The sequence below is a fragment of the Melozone crissalis genome, unplaced genomic scaffold (genome assembly GCF_028551555.1).
Source record: "Melozone crissalis strain CALT ecotype California unplaced genomic scaffold, PUWL_Pcris_2 ptg000017l_1, whole genome shotgun sequence".
Taxonomy (NCBI): Eukaryota; Metazoa; Chordata; class Aves; order Passeriformes; family Passerellidae; genus Melozone; species Melozone crissalis.
In genome coordinates this window covers 8,854,396-8,872,469 of record NW_026535795.1, presented here as the reverse complement: position 1 = coordinate 8,872,469, position 18,074 = coordinate 8,854,396, and the positions used below count along the sequence as shown (strand labels likewise).

The 18,074-nt window shown below is 52.4% G+C and overlaps 1 protein-coding gene across 2 annotated transcripts; it reads left to right on the top strand.

Annotated features, from left to right (window-relative positions):
- Positions 1-4,007: 4,007 nt before the first annotated feature.
- LOC128935969 (adenosine deaminase-like) lies at positions 4,008-17,038 on the top strand. Of its 2 annotated transcripts, XM_054274611.1 has the most exons (11): positions 4,008-4,054; positions 7,337-7,398; positions 10,528-10,650; positions 10,756-10,899; positions 11,670-11,785; positions 13,236-13,360; positions 14,217-14,288; positions 14,513-14,614; positions 15,325-15,392; positions 15,792-15,921; positions 16,321-17,038. In XM_054274611.1, exons 1-11 carry the CDS (start codon positions 4,019-4,021, stop codon positions 16,420-16,422), a joined length of 1,080 nt encoding a protein of 359 aa, XP_054130586.1. In that variant the 5' UTR covers positions 4,008-4,018; the 3' UTR covers positions 16,423-17,038. The 2 variants fall into 2 exon arrangements, with proteins under 2 accessions (XP_054130586.1, XP_054130587.1); XM_054274612.1 differs by lacking the exons at positions 4,008-4,054; positions 7,337-7,398; positions 10,528-10,650; positions 11,670-11,785 and having other exon boundaries at positions 10,827-10,899.
- The last annotated feature ends 1,036 nt before the right edge of the window (positions 17,039-18,074 follow it).

The following is an 18,074-nucleotide window of genomic DNA, read 5'->3' as shown; positions in this document are numbered from 1 at the left end:
ACTGGCTCACAAAGGGGGACCAGGGCCTGTCGGATAGACCACAACCCCCAGAAACATCAGGAGGCCAAATGCTGGCCCTGGCCCAGAAACTTTCTCAGCCCAATGGCCCAGGCCAAACCCATGACAGAGGCTCTGCATTCCCGCAGGCCTGAACCCTGCTGCCAGCACAGTGGCAGCACGGGTAGTGAGATGCTTCCTTTCCCCAAAACCACTGAGGCATGCCAGCAGCAGGGAAATAGAAGCCTTCCCCAGCAATGCCATCTGGGGTCTGTCTTCCATCCGCTTCATGGCATCACCCCCACCCCCTCCGGGCTGGGGATCAGAGGCAGGGCTCTCGGGATGCACCTGCCCCCCCATGCCACTAGGACGCAGGAGAGGCGGCAGCCTCCATGGGACAGCAACCAAAACACCACCCCCCAAACCACCGAGCTTGAAAGCCGGCAGCCGGGCTGCCGCAAGAGTCAGCTGGCGGGCAGCCCCCGCTCCACCGAAGGAGAGACCCGCGGCCGGGGCAGCTGCTGGGGCGGCCGGTTCAGGACGGTCCGGGCTCGAACCAGCCGCCGGTGCCATGGCAGTCTCTGACGCCGACACGGAGGACAGAGCCTCCGACAACGCCAGAGCCGCTGGAGCGGCCAGTCCGAGCGGCGAGGGGGGGGCCGGAACTGGGGAGGGAACCGCGCTGAGAGTGGGATCAGCCGCGGGCTGCTCGGAGGGTCCCGCAGGTTCAGCGCCGTTTTCAGCCCCATCCTGAACAGGAACTGTCTCGCCTTGAGGCGGCGGGGATGCGCGGGAACACGCTGTTGCTGCGTCCCTTGGCTCTGAAAGCGGCGGCAGGCACGGCACAGGCAGCAGCGGAGCCGGGAGAAGCGGCGGAGCATCGCTGTTGCTTAGCAACAGCTCAAGCACAGGAAGTGCTGTCTCTTCTGCCTTCTCCGACGCTGAGCCGGAAGCTGGAGACGCATCCTCGTCGTTGCCTAGCAACAGCTCAGGGGGCGGGGAGGCCGGTGAAACCGCGGGCGGGACAGCCTGGAGAGGCGGAGACGGGATCTCCTGGAGAGGCGGAGCTGGCAGGACCGGAGAAACCTCAGAGACCGGTGCCGCCCCCATGTCTGAAGGCGGAGTCTGAGAGGCCGGCGCTGGCTTGAGCGGCCACTCCCATCCCCCCGGAGAGAGAGAAGGGGGGGAAGGAGAAAACTCCATCTGAGCATGCTCCGGAGCAAGAGTGAAAAAAACTTCTTCGCCCAGCGAAGTTTCAGCCCCCCCCGCCGCGAAGCAGGGCGGGGGGAAAAGCCCAAAGTCATCACCCACCGGGTCTTCTGCCAAGGAGGGGGGAAACGGTGCCTGGCCATAACAATTAGAAATCCATTGGAAACAAGCTGTTCTGCGTTTCAGAAGTGGGAAAAGCTGTATAAATGCTGGGTAGATAGAAGGCAGGACACGTCCCTGGCTCCAGACGAACTGGAAAATGGAGTCCATGCACTCCCAGACAAAAGCATCTAAAGCGTACAGGACATCAGTAAAGAACCCAAAAAGCTTTGCCCATCTAAAGAATTTATAGAGATCTGTTTCTGACAAAAAGCAACCATCTTCTCTAGACCAATGGTTCCAGAGGGCTATAAGTTTCTCCTCTGAAGGGGAGAATTGAATCTCTTCTGGCAAGGCATGTGTCTGCCATACAAACAGCCACAAGCTACGAAGGGCTGGTTCATCAGGGATAGAAAAGCCCACAGTACCTTTTGAAAGAGTCCAGCTTGCTCTGGCCAGCTCCACAGGTCTGCTGCTCTTTTCCATCATCTTTCCTGACGGTTTTCCAGAAGAAGGTTCTGTTGTGGTTAGCCTTGGCTGTGAACTCTGTCCAAATCAGGATCTTCAGTTCTTGGCTTGAATCCACTTCTGTGGTCGCTTCAAAGCAACCATCAAATGCTACACATACAGGATTTTTACCCAGTGCAGCAATTTTGCTCCTCTGGTCTTATCAAATTAATTTTTGCTCTGACACGAGGGGTCACCAGATGTTACAGCGCCTGAGTGGGTCGCTGCTGGTGAGAGAGAGACGGTGAATCTTGTTGCTTGATCAGAAGGCTGGATTTATTGATATATGATATAAAATACATTATGACTATACTAAATAGAATAAAGAGAGAAGTTGCAGATGCTGCTAAGCTAAGAATAGAAAGGAAAGAATCTCAAACAAAGTTGTGTCCAGGGACTCAGTTCCCTAGCTTGCACTGATGATTGGCCCTTAATTATAAACATGCACATGAGACCAATGACAGAGGCCCCTGTTGCATTCCACAGCAGCTGATAACAACTGTTTACATTCATCTTCTGGGGCCTCTGGCCTCCCAGAAAATGCAGAAATCTGAAAGAAAGGATTTCTGTGAAAAAATGTCTGCGACAGGGTCCCATCTGATTGCTTCTCTCACTCAATTATGACACTGGCTAGAAGTCAAATCTTCAGTTTGGTGTAGAATTTATACAGGGAGACTCACCAAAATTTCCTTAGTGATTTTATGGCATTAGAGTGTTTTTACTCAATAAGCAATAGAGCTGTGCATCCAGAGAAGAAGAGACCATTGCTTTCTTACCTGAGTGTGTGGTGTGCTTTAGCATCCCAGGGCTCTGCCAAGATGCTCACTCCAAAGATTCTGTACCAAAAGTTTGCCTTTGCAAAGGGGCCATGGTCAGCATTGCCACGGACAGCCCATGGACTGGCCCAGTCCCTGCCAGCAGGGATGGTGTGCTGGGAGTGTTTCCATTCTTTCTGGGCTTCCATGCTGGTCTTCAGAGTAAAACACTCATCTCTGAAGAATGTGGTGCATATAGACACATAGATAAATGAAGATGAGAGAGTGATTTTCTTACTTTTATAAAGCAAAAGATAAACTATCACTTTTAAGGACATGATTGTGGTAAGAAACAGGTTTTGGGTCATTTTTCTCCAACAATTGTTTCTGATGAAGAGTTGCTTGTTTGGATTTTGGACTGTTTAAATTGTTCATCCTGTTTAATAAAATAACAAATTTGTATTAAAAGAGGAATCCTTGTGCCTTTCTGTTCAAGGGTGAGTGTTAGGAGCTGTGGCCTGTGGTGTCCAATCCCTGCTGGGGGTTCATTGATAGGTGTGATGGGGGCTTTGCTGCCTTCTCCTGCTGCCAGCTTGGAAGGGAAGCCAGAGGGAAGCCTCTCCCTTGCCCAGCAGCCCAGTTGGATTTGTGGCTCCAGGTTGTTCCAACCTCCCCTGTCCTTTTCCCTTCAGTAACACAAGGGCCGTGTGTCACTGCTGGAGCAACAATGCCATCACATCTCACCTTTCCAAGTGTTTATCAAAAGTAGTCCCTGTCCTGTCTCCTGGGTTTTGCACAGCTGGTTGATGCTCAGAGCCAAAGAGGGGCAGTCTGGGCTGCTGGGCTTCACCATCAGCGTGGATAGGGGAGTGTTTGCCCCAAGGTTTTTGGGTTATTTAGTGCTTGGTTGGACTTTGACAGCTCTGGCATGCCCGTGTTCAGCTGGAAAGAAGGGCTGGGAGCATCCCTGTGCTCAGCAGCTCTGCAGATGAGGATGTGGCTGGATTAAGGCAGTGCCCCTGGTCTTTCAGCACAGTCAGTGACAGTGGCTGTCACTTGCAGGGGGAACCTTTTTTAAGATCTAAGCCTAGCATAAATATTCTTAATATTTTTGGAAAGCTGTTTTCAGGTGTCAGCAGCCCTGACACACAGCTGGTATTAACTACTGGGGGCAAGAGAAAGGGAACAGGTTTAAATACAGTTCCTGGGAAATAAGCATTGGAATAACTTCCAAGATCAGTTTTACCCCTACTTTGCTGCCTGTAATTTTCCCTAAAAATGCAAAAGATAAACAGTTAACTCCAGCGTCTCCCCTCAGCCGAAGCGCTCCGTCGCCCTTTGCCTGCCCTGGTGCCGGCGTGCGCGGGGCGGGCCGGGGCGGGCCGGGCGGGCCCGGGCCAGCGGGGCGGGCGCGGAGCGGCAACGACGGCGGCGGCGGCGGCAGCGGCGGCATGGAGCAGGCACGGAGAATCTTCGAGGGACCCAAGGTGGGCTGGCGGCGCTGCCGGAGGCGCAGGGCCGGGAACGGGGCGTGCACCGGCACCGAGGCGCTGCGAACGGGAGCGAACGCGGCGCGCCCGGGGCTGAAGGGCCGTGCCCGGTTCGGGGGTGTCATGCCCGGTACTGAGGTGCCGTGCCCGTGTCTGAGGGGCCGTGCCCGTGTCTGAGGGGCCGTGCCCGGGGCTGAGGTGCCGTGCCCGTGTCTGAGGGGCCGTGCCCGCGTCTGAGGGGCCGTGCCCGGTTCGGGGGTGCCATGCCCGGTGCTGAGGTGCCGTGCCCGTGTCTGAGGGGCCGTGCCCGGTTCGGGGGTGCCATGCCCGGTGCTGAGGTGCCGTGCCCGTGTCTGAGGGGCCGTGCCCGGTTCGGGGGTGCCATGCCCGGTGCTGAGGTGCCGTGCCCGGTGCTGAGGTGTCGTGCCCGGTGCCGAGGCGGCCGCTCCTGCTCCCCGCAGCCCGGGGCTGCCCCGGCCGGAGCTGCGGCCCGGCCGTGCCCTCTCTGGGAATGTGCCCCGGGTCAGCGCTCGGTGCCCCCGCTGTCACCCCGCGGTCCCGGCCGGGCGCTGCGCTGGCCGGGCCCGGTGCTCCCCGCAGCCTGTGGTGCTGTTCAGATCCTTCACCAGCTGTTGAGATCCCAATACAATGTGTGTGCTCGTGCTTTCTCTACAAATAAATCAGAAGGTTTGGGGTGTGAGAGCACATGCACATGGAGCTGTGTACTGAGGAACAGAGAGCTCTGGAAGGAGCACTGGACTCCTGCATTCACCTGATTTCTGCTTGCTCAGGCATCGTCCCCTGGAGCCACAGCTCAGAGAAAACTCTTTCATCCTTATCTGGGTACTTTCTTTGGCTTAAGGCAAGGTCATGTAACCCGTTTGTATGTGGAAAAGACTTGTGCCTTGTTTACCCGAAACAAACACAGCAGGAAGAGAGCTGCAATGTAATCTGCAGGGAGCAGCCTCCCACGGACCTGGAAACCCTCAAGGTTTGTGAGCAAGGTGCCCAGGGGCAGATAAAGTGCTGGGTTTTGCCTCTGCTGATTGCATCTTTATCTGGAGGCCTGTAGGCACTTCCATCTGCTCTTGGATGTCCTTTGGCCATCTACACAGCATAGGAGAGTTCAAACTCTGCTCTCAAGCACTGATCTGGCAGAAAGCCAAAACTTTTTGGGTTGAGCAACATTGCACAAGGGTTTCTTAGCACTTGGTTTAAGTGTCTCCAGACCCAAAAAAAAGGCTGGCAGGGGACAAAGAGCCTGTTGCTGGTATTGGAGAGGCACTTGCTGCTTTACAAGCATGGCACCTGCAGAAGAGGCAGGAGGAGGTGACTTACATAGGTGAAGGTGCCATGGAATCTGCTTTCTCACTGATGGGAATGTCATGTTGGGATGTTCTTGCAGGAAATACTTGAAAAGTGTTTGAGGTAGAAGACCTCAACAGGTTCAGGTTGCTTTGATTTTAAATCCAATGTGAGGAAATTTCAAGCCTGTAACTCCATCAGAAAGACTTGAGGGCTGTTGAATACCTCAAGGAGTGGATCTTGCATGGTTTTGAAATAAGAATTGGAGCTCAAGAGTGGAAAACATGCCAGGCATCTACATCTGGCAATGCAGACCATGTTTGTATGCTGTTATTTTATTTGCTGCTTTGCAGGACACTTAGTCCTCGTAAGCAGGATTGCATAACTCAAGGAGAGGGGAAAGATCAGGTTTTGCCCTTCTAAAAATCTTCCTCTGTGTAGGTTGAGCTGGTATCTTGAGGGTAGGAGCAGTGGCAGGGGTGTGTTTTTACAATCTGCTGTCAGTGGTGGCTGTGGGTGTATCCCTGACCCTGGACCAGCTGATTGCCACCAGCAGTTTGATCTATGCTCAGCCTGCCCCAGCTGCGTTTTGCACCCAGCAGTGTTTGGGTGGCAGCTTGGTGGCCGTCATGAGGGGGTGGCCTGAGCCCCAGCCCTGTCCCTGCCCTGCCTTTTGCAGCAGGAGCGGCCAGTGGGAGCCCTGGCAGTGAGGCAGGCGCTGTGCCTGCAGGGCAGGTGTGCAGGGTGTGTGTGGGCATGGAGTGAGCTCCTGGGCACCCGTGCAGCCCCAGAGATGGGCACTGCCAGCCCTGTGCCAGGAGCTCACCTCACCTGCTCCTGGGCACTGGCAGGCACTGCTTACTCAGTTTTCTCCCAGCTCCTTGGTAGTTATTGTTTGATATCTGCCCTGACACCAGAGGGTTTTTGGGTTGGAATTAGTAACCCTGGGTAGGTCAGTTATCCATGCAAATATCCAGTCCTCTTCTGAGTCCTACTCCTTTCTTACCCTTGGCACCTGCAGCTCTCATCTATGCAGGAAAATGCACGGGTGTTATAACTAAATGTCCATGATGTTATAACTTAAAAGATCCTTCTGTTTTAAGTTTCTAATCTACAGTTTCATTTAAAAATACAGTAAAATCAAATATGTACTTTGTAAGCTATTCTGTTACCTTAAAGAAAACAGTTCTGGAAAGATGGATATCTAGCTGAAACATTTTACAGCTAATATTTTCCTTCCCAGTTCGACTTCCAAATCACATTTGTCATGTTCCTCTGAAAGCCCCAGCTGGCTAATGGGAAAAGCTTGCTTTTGCTTTTCTGGCTCTCCTTCTCCAAAATTCAAAGTTTCAACAATAATGGGGAAATAGGGCTTCAGAGTGAAAAGACATGAGTTACTGTACTATTTTTAATGGGTAAAAATTTAAGTGTGTTATTTTGAAACCTTGTTATCTCTATGGGGCAACTTGTTATCATTATTTTTTTACAGCACCTTTGTGACCCCTTGTGTAGGATTAGAGAGCCTCTAAACCCTGATAATACCATGTAACTAACAACCCATCAGGAGCTGACTCTTGGAACTGAGGTCAAAGTTTTCATGTAATGACTCTTAGCAAATTAATTAGGGTTTGGCTTCCTGTGATTTCAGGGAGGAAGTGTGCTGGAAAGTCAAGGTGTCTGGAGTTTGCTTTTTTCACTCCTCCTGAACTCTAAATAAGGATAGGGCAGTTCCTCAAAATTACTGTAAATAGGATAAATTTCTAAAGATTCATTAAATGTGTGAGCTGCAGCAAAATACTTAGACAATACATAGATACTGAAAAATAAATTTCATAATGATTATATTTAAAAAATGTTGATGTGTCATGACTTTGTCCCTGTCTTGGGTACATTTATACCCATTTGAGCACCAGTTACTTCTGTCTGAATTATTGTTGCAGCTCAAGAGTGCCTGACCCATTTCTCCCATTGCAGGTGGAGCTTCACGTCCACCTGGATGGAGCCATCAGACCAGAGACCATCCTGTACTTTGGCAAGTGAGTTGTGGGGGGAGATCAGCTCTGGGAGCTGCAGTGCAAAGGCATCCTCCCTTCTGCTGCTGCTGTCTGTGACAGAGGAGCTCCTGAGGCAGCAAACCTGGCTGCTGCTGCTTCTGGCTCTGCCCAGACCTGCCCAGTGTGAGGGCACTGAGCACACCCCAAAAGACAGGGGGGCTTCCCAGGCAGCAGGAATGGGACTGAGGTGGGTTTGGGAGCTGGGCAAGCTCAGAGGAGCACTATGAGAGAAGTGCAGAAGATGTCTCATAAAGAGCTGCCAGCCTTTGAAATGTACCCATGACACAGCAGAGGTGCTGCAGTCTCATTTCTTTTTCCACATTCCTCCTCACAAGGCCAAGTGGAATGGCAGCAGGCTGGGAGTGTTGTGTTGGTGGTGGTGCTGCTGCTACATGGTTTGGGAGGAAAAGCCAGCTTGGGTGGCCTTGCCTGCCCTGCTGCCATGGGCATTTGAATCCCAGGCTGTGTGCCTGGTGCAGCAAGCAGGGAGTCTCACTGGTGTGGGGCTGGCCCAGGGAAGCACCTGGCAGGGGTTCAGAGAGAGGTTGTTTCCCTGACAGAGCCCACGTGCATCTTCCTTCAGTGTGGGTTGTGTGGGAAGCACGGGGTGAATGATTAACCTGTGCCAGGGCCTGGCTCCACATTTGTAGGCAAAACAAACAAGATTTCCTCCAGCTGTCACTGATACTCTCACACCAAGAAGGTGGCAATGGTAAGGATTTCAGTAAATGGCTCTTAGGCACAGCTCTGGTATTTTGGGGAGGAAGTCAGTTCTGGTACTTTGGGGAGGAGGATGGGAACTTGTTCTAGCATCCTGTGAGCCCAGCAGATTGCAAGGCAGTGCAGTCCTAGGGAGGACTGTTCTTTCTGCAGCCCTGGCCATACTTTTTGCTGCACTGTCAGAGAAAGGAGTGTGGGTCAGGGCTGTCCATCCCATTTGCTTGCTGGATGCTGGCATGGTGAGCTCAGGGTTCCTGCTGCTGGGCTGCAGGGCTGGAATGCAGCTCCAAGTGAACAGGAGAGCTGGTGCTGACTCCCTGGGGCTGTGCTGGGTCCCTCTGCCTGCAAACAGAAAATGCCAGTGTAGTGCCCTAGGGGAATTGCAGGAGCCCTGACACCCAGGAGGCACTGGCTGTCTGGGGATCCTGTGCCAGGATCCTTTCTTAGGGCAGAAACCTTCATTGCCTGAGCGTGTGCTGAGCTCCCTCTTATTTTTAAACAGCCCTGGCACCCCCTGAGCTGCCAGCCCTGGGGTGGAGCAAGGCTGTGCTATTCATGGGCTCTGAAACTTGCACTCACACACAAACCTCTGGGGCAGTGCAGAAGGCTGTAGGGGACTGACTGCCTTCATAACCTCAGCCTGGGTAGGAAATGCTGCTTGTGGTCTATTTTTAAAGGTAAAGAGCTGGACATAATTTTGCTGGGTGGTGTTTGACCGTGTAGACAGAAGCCCAAGCTGCTGGGATGCACAGGCCCCCATGGGCAGTGCACTGCTGAACTGAGCTGTTTCTAGAAACCTTGTCTCCAATTCTGTCAGGTCTGGGTCAGCCTTTGCATCATTCCTGCTCAGCCAGAGGGCTCAGAGGTGTGACAGACCCCTCGTGGGGCCTGGGTGTCCCCAGGAGAGGTGCCCTTTCTGTGGTGGCACGGTGTGCACGGTGCTGCCCGTGGCTGGAGGGAGCTCTGGGCAGGACACCGAGGTGGCAGTGAGGACAAACACGTTCCCCTCTGGCGACTTTGCTGCAAGAAGGATCCCACCTACAAGGAGGGGCAGCAGCAGCCCCAAAAGCCACACTGGCATGATGCACCAGGTCTCCCCATGCAGAGGCGTGGTTCCAGTGTGGATCATCCCAAAGCACTGCCACTGGTGCCTGCAGGAAGGCACTGCCTCAGCAAGCACATGGAGCAGGTCAGGGAGGTGGCTTTGCTGTAGGAAACTTTGCTGGGGCAGGTGGAGGAAGGTGCAGGTCGGCTCCTGGAGCAGAGACTGAGGTGTGAGTGCCATGGAAAGGGCAAGGCAGGGAGGAAAACCGATGCCTTGGCAGCAGTGAGTGTTCCCTGCAACTTAATCTGTGCAGATTGCATGTGAGGGCTGAGCATGGGGCTGCTTTCCTTGCTGCCTGAGTGGGGCAGGAGCAATGTTTTCCAAGGCCAGGAGCAGGGTCCTTTGGACTGTGTCCCTGCATGGCTCATGGGGATGGCTGCTGGCAGGGCAGCACTGCAGCTGGCTCTGGTGTTTTGTCTCTATTAGCAGAGCTCTCCCATCAGTCAGCTGTAATTCATTGTGGCAGGAAAGGGGATTAAAAACAAATGTCTGGTTATTATTTCAAATTTGTTTTGGCTTGTGCAGGGTACCAGAGGGTGGGGAGATGGCAAAGCTTGCCCAGAGAGCTGCAGCACCCTTGGCTGGCAGCTCCCTGCTGTATCTCAGCTGTCCCCTCACCAGGAACACCTTCACCCACTCAGAATTCCAGCTGCTCCTGGGAAAGGTGGCTCTTCCCTCTTGGAGGCATTTACGTGGGGATTAGTGTGTGTGTCCCTTCAGTGAGAGCAGTTGTTGCCCTTTGTTCCTGTGTGAGAGCTGTTCCTGTCACTGGAGATGCCACCAGGATGCTGGGCTCAGGAAGCAGCTCCCTCTCAGGAGCTGCTGGCACTAAACCCATGGGCCACAACACTTCTGCCGGTGTGATCCCAGGCCCTGGAGCATCTCCTTGGTTTTTTAATCCTTTGAGCCTGCATGAATGGAAAACTCTTCTGAAGAATTTTGACAATTCTGCTGCGAGGTCTAGGAGGTGCCAAGAAATAATCCAGAGCCCCTTTAGATGAACTCCTTCTTAAGCTTAAAATGTGCCGTGGCTGTGTTCCTGCTGGGTCAGCCTGGGCTTGTATTTGGGTTTGTTTGTGCTTTGCCTGTGTTTTGGATTGCCTTCCTCTCTGCTGATGTTCAGGGCTCCATCCGTGAGGAGCTTTTGGAAGGATAGGGTGTGCTGGATCTTTCCTGTGAGGAGATGATGGTTGATGCTGCCAGCTTTGGATGCAGTTGGTGTGTACAATGGGCTGATTAAAAATGGGATAACCTTCCCTGTCAGTAACATGTGGCTTTGTTTCCAGGAAAAGAGGCATCCCTCTCCCTGGGAACACTGTTGAGGAGCTCATGAAGCATGTCAGCTGTGACACACCACTGACACTTGCCCTGTTTCTAGAGAAATTTAATTACTACATGCCTGCCATTGCGTAAGTACCCTGCTTTCTGCTTTTCCCCCCTCAACCCCTGTCAGGATCAGCCTTGGAGGTGCCCTGTGGGCCCTGAGGGTGACAGTGGCACTGCCATCCCTGCAGGGGTGACCGTGAGGCAGTGAGGAGAATTGCCTACGAGTTTGTGGAGACCAAAGCCAAGGAAGGAGTTGCCTATGTGGAGGTTCGGTACAGCCCTCACTTCCTGGCCAACTCTGGTGTGGATCCCATCCCCTGGGGACAAGCTGAGTGAGTGATCCTGGGGAGCTGGGAGCTGCTGGGTGGGCATGGAGAAGGCATCCCCATGCCAGTCAGCCACTGTGCCTTCAAAGGCTGCTGTAGCAAACCTCCTTTCTCCTCCATGCAGTGAGAGCCAGCATGCCTCCACCTCTCCCATCAGCAGAGTTTTTCACCTTGAACACCTCTGTGTGCTGCAGTGTTTTAATGTCCCTTGCTCTGGGCACTGAGTTCTGTGCTCAACCTTCTGGCTGAAGGCCTTCCCTGTGAGAGGGAAAGGAATGTGCCCATAGGGACTGCCTGACACAGAATGGAGTTTGAGCTGGCAGAGGTGGTGGCTGGTGTTGGAGGGGGCTGCTGCTCTGATCCCTTCCTCTCATGACATCCCCTCTGTGGTATGTGCCTCTCATTAAATCAGTGCTGGGCTCTGGGGCCCCTGCAGAGTGTGCTGTGGTGGGTGCAGAGCCCTGGGCTTGCAGAGAATTGTGTGCTCCAATGAGATGCTCTGGCAAAGAGGGGATTGCTCTGCTCAGGCAGGATGGACACCCAGTTCCCCAAGGCCTTTCTAAATCTTGGTGTCATCTGTGCCTGCTGCAGTGGCCCAGGGGTTACACCTGTACCAGGTAAATGTGGCTGTGGCAGGGCTGTAAAAGGGCTCTGGGTGATCTCCCTGGGCAAGTGGAACCTGGGGCAGCCTGTCCTGCTGTGGGGCTGCTGGGCTGGACCTGCCTGCCTCCCTGGCAAGTGTGTGGCCTCTTGCTGATGGCTTTTCTTCCCTGCAGGGGGGACCTCACTCCAGATGAAGTGGTTCAGCTCGTTAATCAGGGACTGAAGGATGGAGAGAGGGATTTCCACATCAAAGCCAGGTCTATTCTATGCTGCATGAGCCATATGCCAAGTAATGTATTGCAGCTGCCCTGCTGCTCTGCTCCCTTCCCTGAGGGGTGGGGGGATGTCCCTGGGGCTGGGGCCCTGCAGGATGTGGAGAGAGCCCCAGTCTGTGGGGCTGGTGCAGCACCAGTCAGTGCTGGGGGTCTCTGGGGGTCTCTGCTCCTTCACTGTAGGGCAAAGCTCTGCTATATGCAGGAGTGGGGGTCTGTGGGTACAACCAGTATCCTAACTGGTTGTGCCTTGCTAGAGAGACAAAAGGGGCTCCTCTGTGCTCTCCTGGGGCAGCTGTGGTCTCTGCTCCCTGCCCAAAGGCCAGGAGCACCCAAGGGTGTGTGCAGCCTGCACTGCCCTGCAGGAGGGATTGCTGCTGCAACCAGCAGAGGTGGCATTCTCATACCTGTGTCCCAGCTGATACCCAGATCCAATGGTGTGCTTGATAAAAGTCTTTAGCAGTGCATTCAGGATGTGCTGCACACTGAGAGGCCACCCTGTAATTAATGAACTGATGAGAGAAAGGCAGAGATACCAGCCAGAACTGACTCATATTAAGTTTGTTAATAAAAGAATGACTCTAACCCAGCAAATTACAAAATGGTGGAAAAACTAGATGATGAAGTTGCACACATCATCCTGGTGTGTTCATATGATTTGGGGATTTTCTGTACACAGCAGGTGCCTGTCAATTATTAACTCAAATGTTTCTCTCTGTTTCTTGGCCTTCTGCAGTGGTTAAGTGCTATGTGAGGTGGTAGATGCAGTCTCTCTCTCAGAGGATATCTGTCCTTATCACAGAGCTCTCAAGCAGCTGTTGGCCACTTGTTAGTCTCTTTGTCCCTGCTGGCAAATAGATAAAATTTCAGCTCCTTCCTATCAGGAGTAGAATCCTTGGGAGAGTCAAGGATGCAACAGGACAGGGATGGCTGCAGCACAGGGCCCCCCAGAGACCCTTCCCAGCCCAATCTCCTCCCTGGCACAGCTCATCTGGTGGGGCAGTTCCAGCCTTTACCCTCACCCTGCCCAGCCAGGGAGGGGATGAGAGCTCAGGAGTTGGGGGATTTCTCCAACACATCATGTTACAGCCCCAGGGCAGTGCAGTTCATCTTAACCTCCAGCTACTACAGCAGTCACCACTGCTTGGAATTTTTTAAATTAATTTTCCCCTGCTTGAAGTGAGCAGAAAAACATGATGGGAGCAGTTTAATAGCTGGTGAATGCATTTAATTTCCCTTTCACTGACAACAGACTGATCAGTTGACAGCTTTTATCTGCCTGAAGATCAGAGAGATGACAGACCTTCCTAGGAGTTTGCTAGCTTTCTTTTTGAGCATCAAATTTTGGGAAAGACTAAAGAAAATAGCTCTTGCCCTCTAGTTATAGAACCAGGATTTGTTTAGAAAGATGCTGAAGGGCTGACCCTATGAATGCTTCCTCCTGAATGCTGCTGCTGCCTCTCCCAGGCTGGTCTCCAGAGGTGGTGGAGCTCTGCAAGAAGTACCAGAATGACTCTGTAGTGGGTGTTGACCTGGCTGGAGATGGGACTCTGACGGTGGAGGATTATGCTGAGCATAAGAAGGCTTATGAGGTTTGTGGAATAAGATTTTAAAAAGAAATTACTAGAAGAATATATATTGAGGGGGTGTGGGTGAAGGGATGCTTTTCAAACTGTAAAACAGCTGGGACAGCTTATAAATTCATTGCAGCTATTAAAAACATTCAGTTAAATAGAAAAAGCATTTGTTTATATTTCCTAAGTGATTAATGGCAGGCATCATTGCTAAAACATGGCCTCAAAGCTGGGGCTTGGCACTCTGTGAGTGTGACATGAGTTCCATGGAGCCCAAAGCAACCCCCACCCCTCTGCTGTTGGCTCCTGGGGCTTGGTGAAACCACAGCCAGGGGTGGAAGAGACTGGCCTTTCCAGTCTGGCAGAAATGACTGAGGAGCAGAGCAGAAACTGCACATTTGCAGGGCTTTTATCTGATCATCTCAAGTGCAAACACTGGAATGGCTTCAGGAGCCTGATCCCAGGCTCTCCCCAAACCTCAGCCTTTGCAGTGGCTCCAAGGGAAGGGAAAGCCTCTCTGTAGCCAAAAATGTAGAAGTTCCATAGCATGGAACTGCTGCATGTTTCATGCAGAAAGACTGGTGAGTGGAGGAAGAGGAGCTCAGAGCTTGCTGCTGTCTGGAGAGGAGGCAGTGGTGAACTCAGCCAGGGTTAAAAGCCCGTGAAGAGCCTGTCTGGGCTCCAGTGGAAGATAACCAGGATTTTTAAGTGTCTCTGTGTGTGACATACAGAGCTCTTGCAGCCCTTGGAGCGCAAGGCTCGTGATCTGTGGGCTCTTGGCACAGGAGCCTTGCAGTGAGAGCAGTGCCAGCCCCAGAGCTGGCTGTCCTTGCTGCAGGGATGGCACAGGAGGATGTTGTCCCTTGTTTTGCAGGAAGCTGAGAGGTGTGGGATCCATCGCACCGTCCATGCTGGGGAGGCTGGCCCGGCTGCCATGGTCAAGGAGGTATGAGGAGCTCCTGCCTCAGGGCACAGAGGCATCCATGTTGTCCCCAAATCCATAGCAGAGGGAACCCTGGGGACATGGGCACAGATCTGACCCGATGGCTGGAAAGGGACATGCCAGGGGCCAGCTCGGTGGTGTGGCTGTACCTGCAGTGGGATGGGGGCTCTGGGCAGGCAGGGCTGAGCTGTGCCTGAGGCTCTGAGTGCTTCTCCTGTGCTCTCTAGGCAGTTTATGTCCTGAAGACCGAGCGTGTTGGCCATGGGTACCACGTCCTGGAGGACCCTGAGCTCTACAAGCAGCTGCTGAAAACAAAGATGCATTTTGAGGTAAGGATGTGCCATGGGACTGTGACAGCCAGGGAGATGCTGAGAGGAAAACAAGCACTCACTCAGGCTGTTCTACAGCCAGAGACAGGACCTGACACCCAGGTGCTGACCATGTGTACAGTGATGTTGTGTTTATGCCCAAAGCTGCACAGGAAAAATGCTGGGGACAAATCTGTGTGTCTGCTGGGAGCACTGGTGTGCGCAGCAGCTTGTGGGAGGGATGCAGCAGAGAGAATGGATCCTTGTGTGGCCATGGATGAATTCTGGAGGGGTTATTCACTGATTTATACACCTCAAGCCTGAAGGCTCATCCTTCCACAAATCAGGCTGCTGTACCAGAACAAGTCAGGTTAGTGGGTAGGAATGCCTGGGAGTTACAGTGCACGTAAGGAATTCTTTTGCTTTTCCCCAGAACGGGGATATCCACTAATAGAGGGAATACGTACTTAATGCAGGTGGTTTTGTAGCTGTGATTGGCACAGGGCTGGTGACTGACTGGCCATGGGGAACATCCCACAGCCCTGTCACAGTGCTGTGGGCTCCTTGCATCCCTGTCCTGGGACACACAATGGTCTGTCAGAGCAGTGCTGAGGGGCAGCTGTGAACAAAGCTCTGATCTGGTTTTACCAGTGCTGAGCTATCTGTGTCCACAGCTGGGGTTCAGATGCATGTGGTTGATTCTGGTTTTCCTGCTCAACTCCCCCAAACAGGTCTGTCCTTGGTCCAGTTATCTCACTGGGGCATGTCCTCCGGACTTCACCAAACACCCTGTAATACAGTAAGACTTCTCAATTATGTGAAATCTCAAATAACCAGGATTGGGGTTGTTACAGCTGCTTTATTGCTTTACATAGCTCAGGCACAGTGTCCTAATTATGTAGGACAATGTGGCACATCCATGTACCTTGGCACAGGAGAGCCTGGTGCAGCTGGAGGGGTGTGGGGGTCCCTTGGGGATGCTCCCCTGTCTCTCCTGCCCTGCTCTGAGCTATGGGGCACGAGAAGCTACAGCCCAGCCACTCCTGGCAGGTCAGTGCAGAGCCATGAGGGGACAAGCTGAGCCCTGTGCTTTTCTCCAGGAGTCCCAAAGTCTTTGCTTTTGCTGCATTTCACCCTGAGAAGTGCACAGTATCACAGCCAGTGCTCTGCACACCAGTTCAACCTGATTTCCTTGCAGATTTAAGAAGGATCGTGCCAACTATTCTCTAAACACAGATGACCCCCTGATCTTCAACTCCACCCTTGACAAGGACTATGGCATTGTGAAGAAACACATGGGATTCACTGAAGAGGAGTTCAAGAGAGTTGTAAGTCAGCCTTGGCTGGGTGCTCTGCTGGTGTGTCAGTGCAGCCCAGAACAACCTGCTGGTTTTATTTATAAGCTGAAGAGTTTTTAATGGGAAGCAGAAAATTCCGCTCTGGCCTTGTAAGCAGGAAGGTAGGACCAGGCTCAAAGTACATCTCCCAAAAATTCCAGAGTATTTAAAGGCCTTTGCTTTGTGCTGGTCTCATTTCTCCTGGGACTGCTGCTAGTGGTGGGCCAGAGCAGTTGGCATCAAATAAGGCCATGGCAATGAATCTGAGAGTGGAAACTTTACGCCCTCCCTTGCCTGTTGCTGCTCAGAGCCAGGTGCTGGGATGTGCACAGCTGTGTGTTCATGTCTGATGTGTCCTAATGCCCCTGTGTTCCCCCTCTGCTTCCTCAGAACATCAATGCAGCCCAGTCCAGCTTCTTACCCGAGAAGGAAAAGCAGGAGCTGCTCAGCAAGCTGTATGAAGCCTATGGGATGGTGCCCAATGCATCCTGACCTGTCCCTGGAGCCAGCCTGGAGTGGGGCCCCTCTGCACAAGAGCCTGGCTCTCCTGTGTGCCAGTGGGAGCACTGGCAGGGGGTGCCCAGAGCCAGCCTCTGTTGCTGGCAGCCCTGTGCTGACCCTCACAGTGCCCATCAGAATCAGACCATCAATCACACACACCTACCTGTAGCCCACAGTGTCTCCTGAATGGATCTCCAGCTTCCTGTCCTGCTGCTGTGCGAGCAGACTGGTTCTGCCTGCTGGCCTGCCTCCCTTCTCCATCTGCTGGGCTTTCTGTGCTGCAAATGCAAACAGAACAAACTCCCTTAGGGGTTTTTTCCTTCCCTCTTTCCCTGTTTTACCTGTCCTGTCCCACTGACCTGCCTGGCCCTTGCCTCAGTGCTGAAATATCCACTTTGAGCTCTGGCTGTGGCCTGGCTTAATTCACCTTTCCAGGGCAGAGGCGTGCTAGTGCTGGCAGCCCTTTCAGACACAGAGGCTTTATTCTTGTCCCTGTGTGTGGGAGGGCCTGGTCTCAGCTCTATTTACCCAGGGTTAGTCTTGTACTAACAAGACTGGAACAAGAACAAGCCGCAAGCTGCCGCCCCTGCCAGTGCACAAGTCCAAAGGGCATTTAATACAAAATACAATTTTGTTTTGCATCCATTCTTGCAGAGAACTCCCATGTATCAGGCCTGCCAATGTCACTGCTGCAGAGTGCACACCTTGGGCTCAGGCCCCAGCTGTGCTCACAGCTGGCCATGACCATGCTTGCACATGCAGGGCAAGTTGGGACATAATTTTACCACTTCAGGCCAAAATCTGCCTTCTGGGATCTTCCCCACTTTTTTAATCTTGGAGAACTCCTGTGAACTGCAGTTTGATCTTCCTCTTACCTTTGTTTAGGGCTTGGAAAAAGCATGATTGATTGCCTGGTTTAACAATTCTGCCCTCTTTCTGATTTGACTCAATCATTAGGTACTCTAAAGGCTGAATAAGTAAATTAACTTGGACCCAATGTCACACATTGACTCGGGTCCCATCTGATTGCTTCTCTCACTCAATTATGACACTGGCTAGAAGTCAAATCTTCAGTTTGGTGTAGAATTTATACAGGGAGACTCACCAAAATTTCCTTAGTGATTTTATGGCATTAGAGTGTTTTTACTCAATAAGCAATAGAGCTGTGCATCCAGAGAAGAAGAGACCATTGCTTTCTTACCTGAGTGTGTGGTGTGCTTTAGCATCCCAGGGCTCTGCCAAGATGCTCACTCCAAAGATTCTGTACCAAAAGTTTGCCTTTGCAAAGGGGCCATGGTCAGCATTGCCACGGACAGCCCATGGACTGGCCCAGTCCCTGCCAGCAGGGATGGTGTGCTGGGAGTGTTTCCATTCTTTCTGGGCTTCCATGCTGGTCTTCAGAGTAAAACACTCATCTCTGAAGAATGTGGTGCATATAGACACATAGATAAATGAAGATGAGAGAGTGATTTTCTTACTTTTATAAAGCAAAAGATAAACTATTACTTTTAAGGACATGATTGTGGTAAGAAACAGGTTTTGAGTCATTTTTCTCCAACAATTGTTTCTGAGGAAAAGTTGCTTGGATTCTGGATAGTTGATTTTTAATCCTGTTTAATAAAATAACAAATTTGTATTAAAAG

Excerpts from the sequence above, each read along its gene's own strand:
- LOC128935969 (XM_054274611.1), top strand. The coding sequence starts at position 4,019 with ATGGAGCAGGCACGGAGAATCTTCGAGGGACCCAAG. Across the intron at positions 14,615-15,324 it reads AAACAAAGATGCATTTTGAG|GTCTGTCCTTGGTCCAGTTA; the intron begins GTAAGGATGTGC and ends TCCCCCAAACAG. Across the intron at positions 15,922-16,320 it reads AAGAGGAGTTCAAGAGAGTT|AACATCAATGCAGCCCAGTC; the intron begins GTAAGTCAGCCT and ends CTGCTTCCTCAG.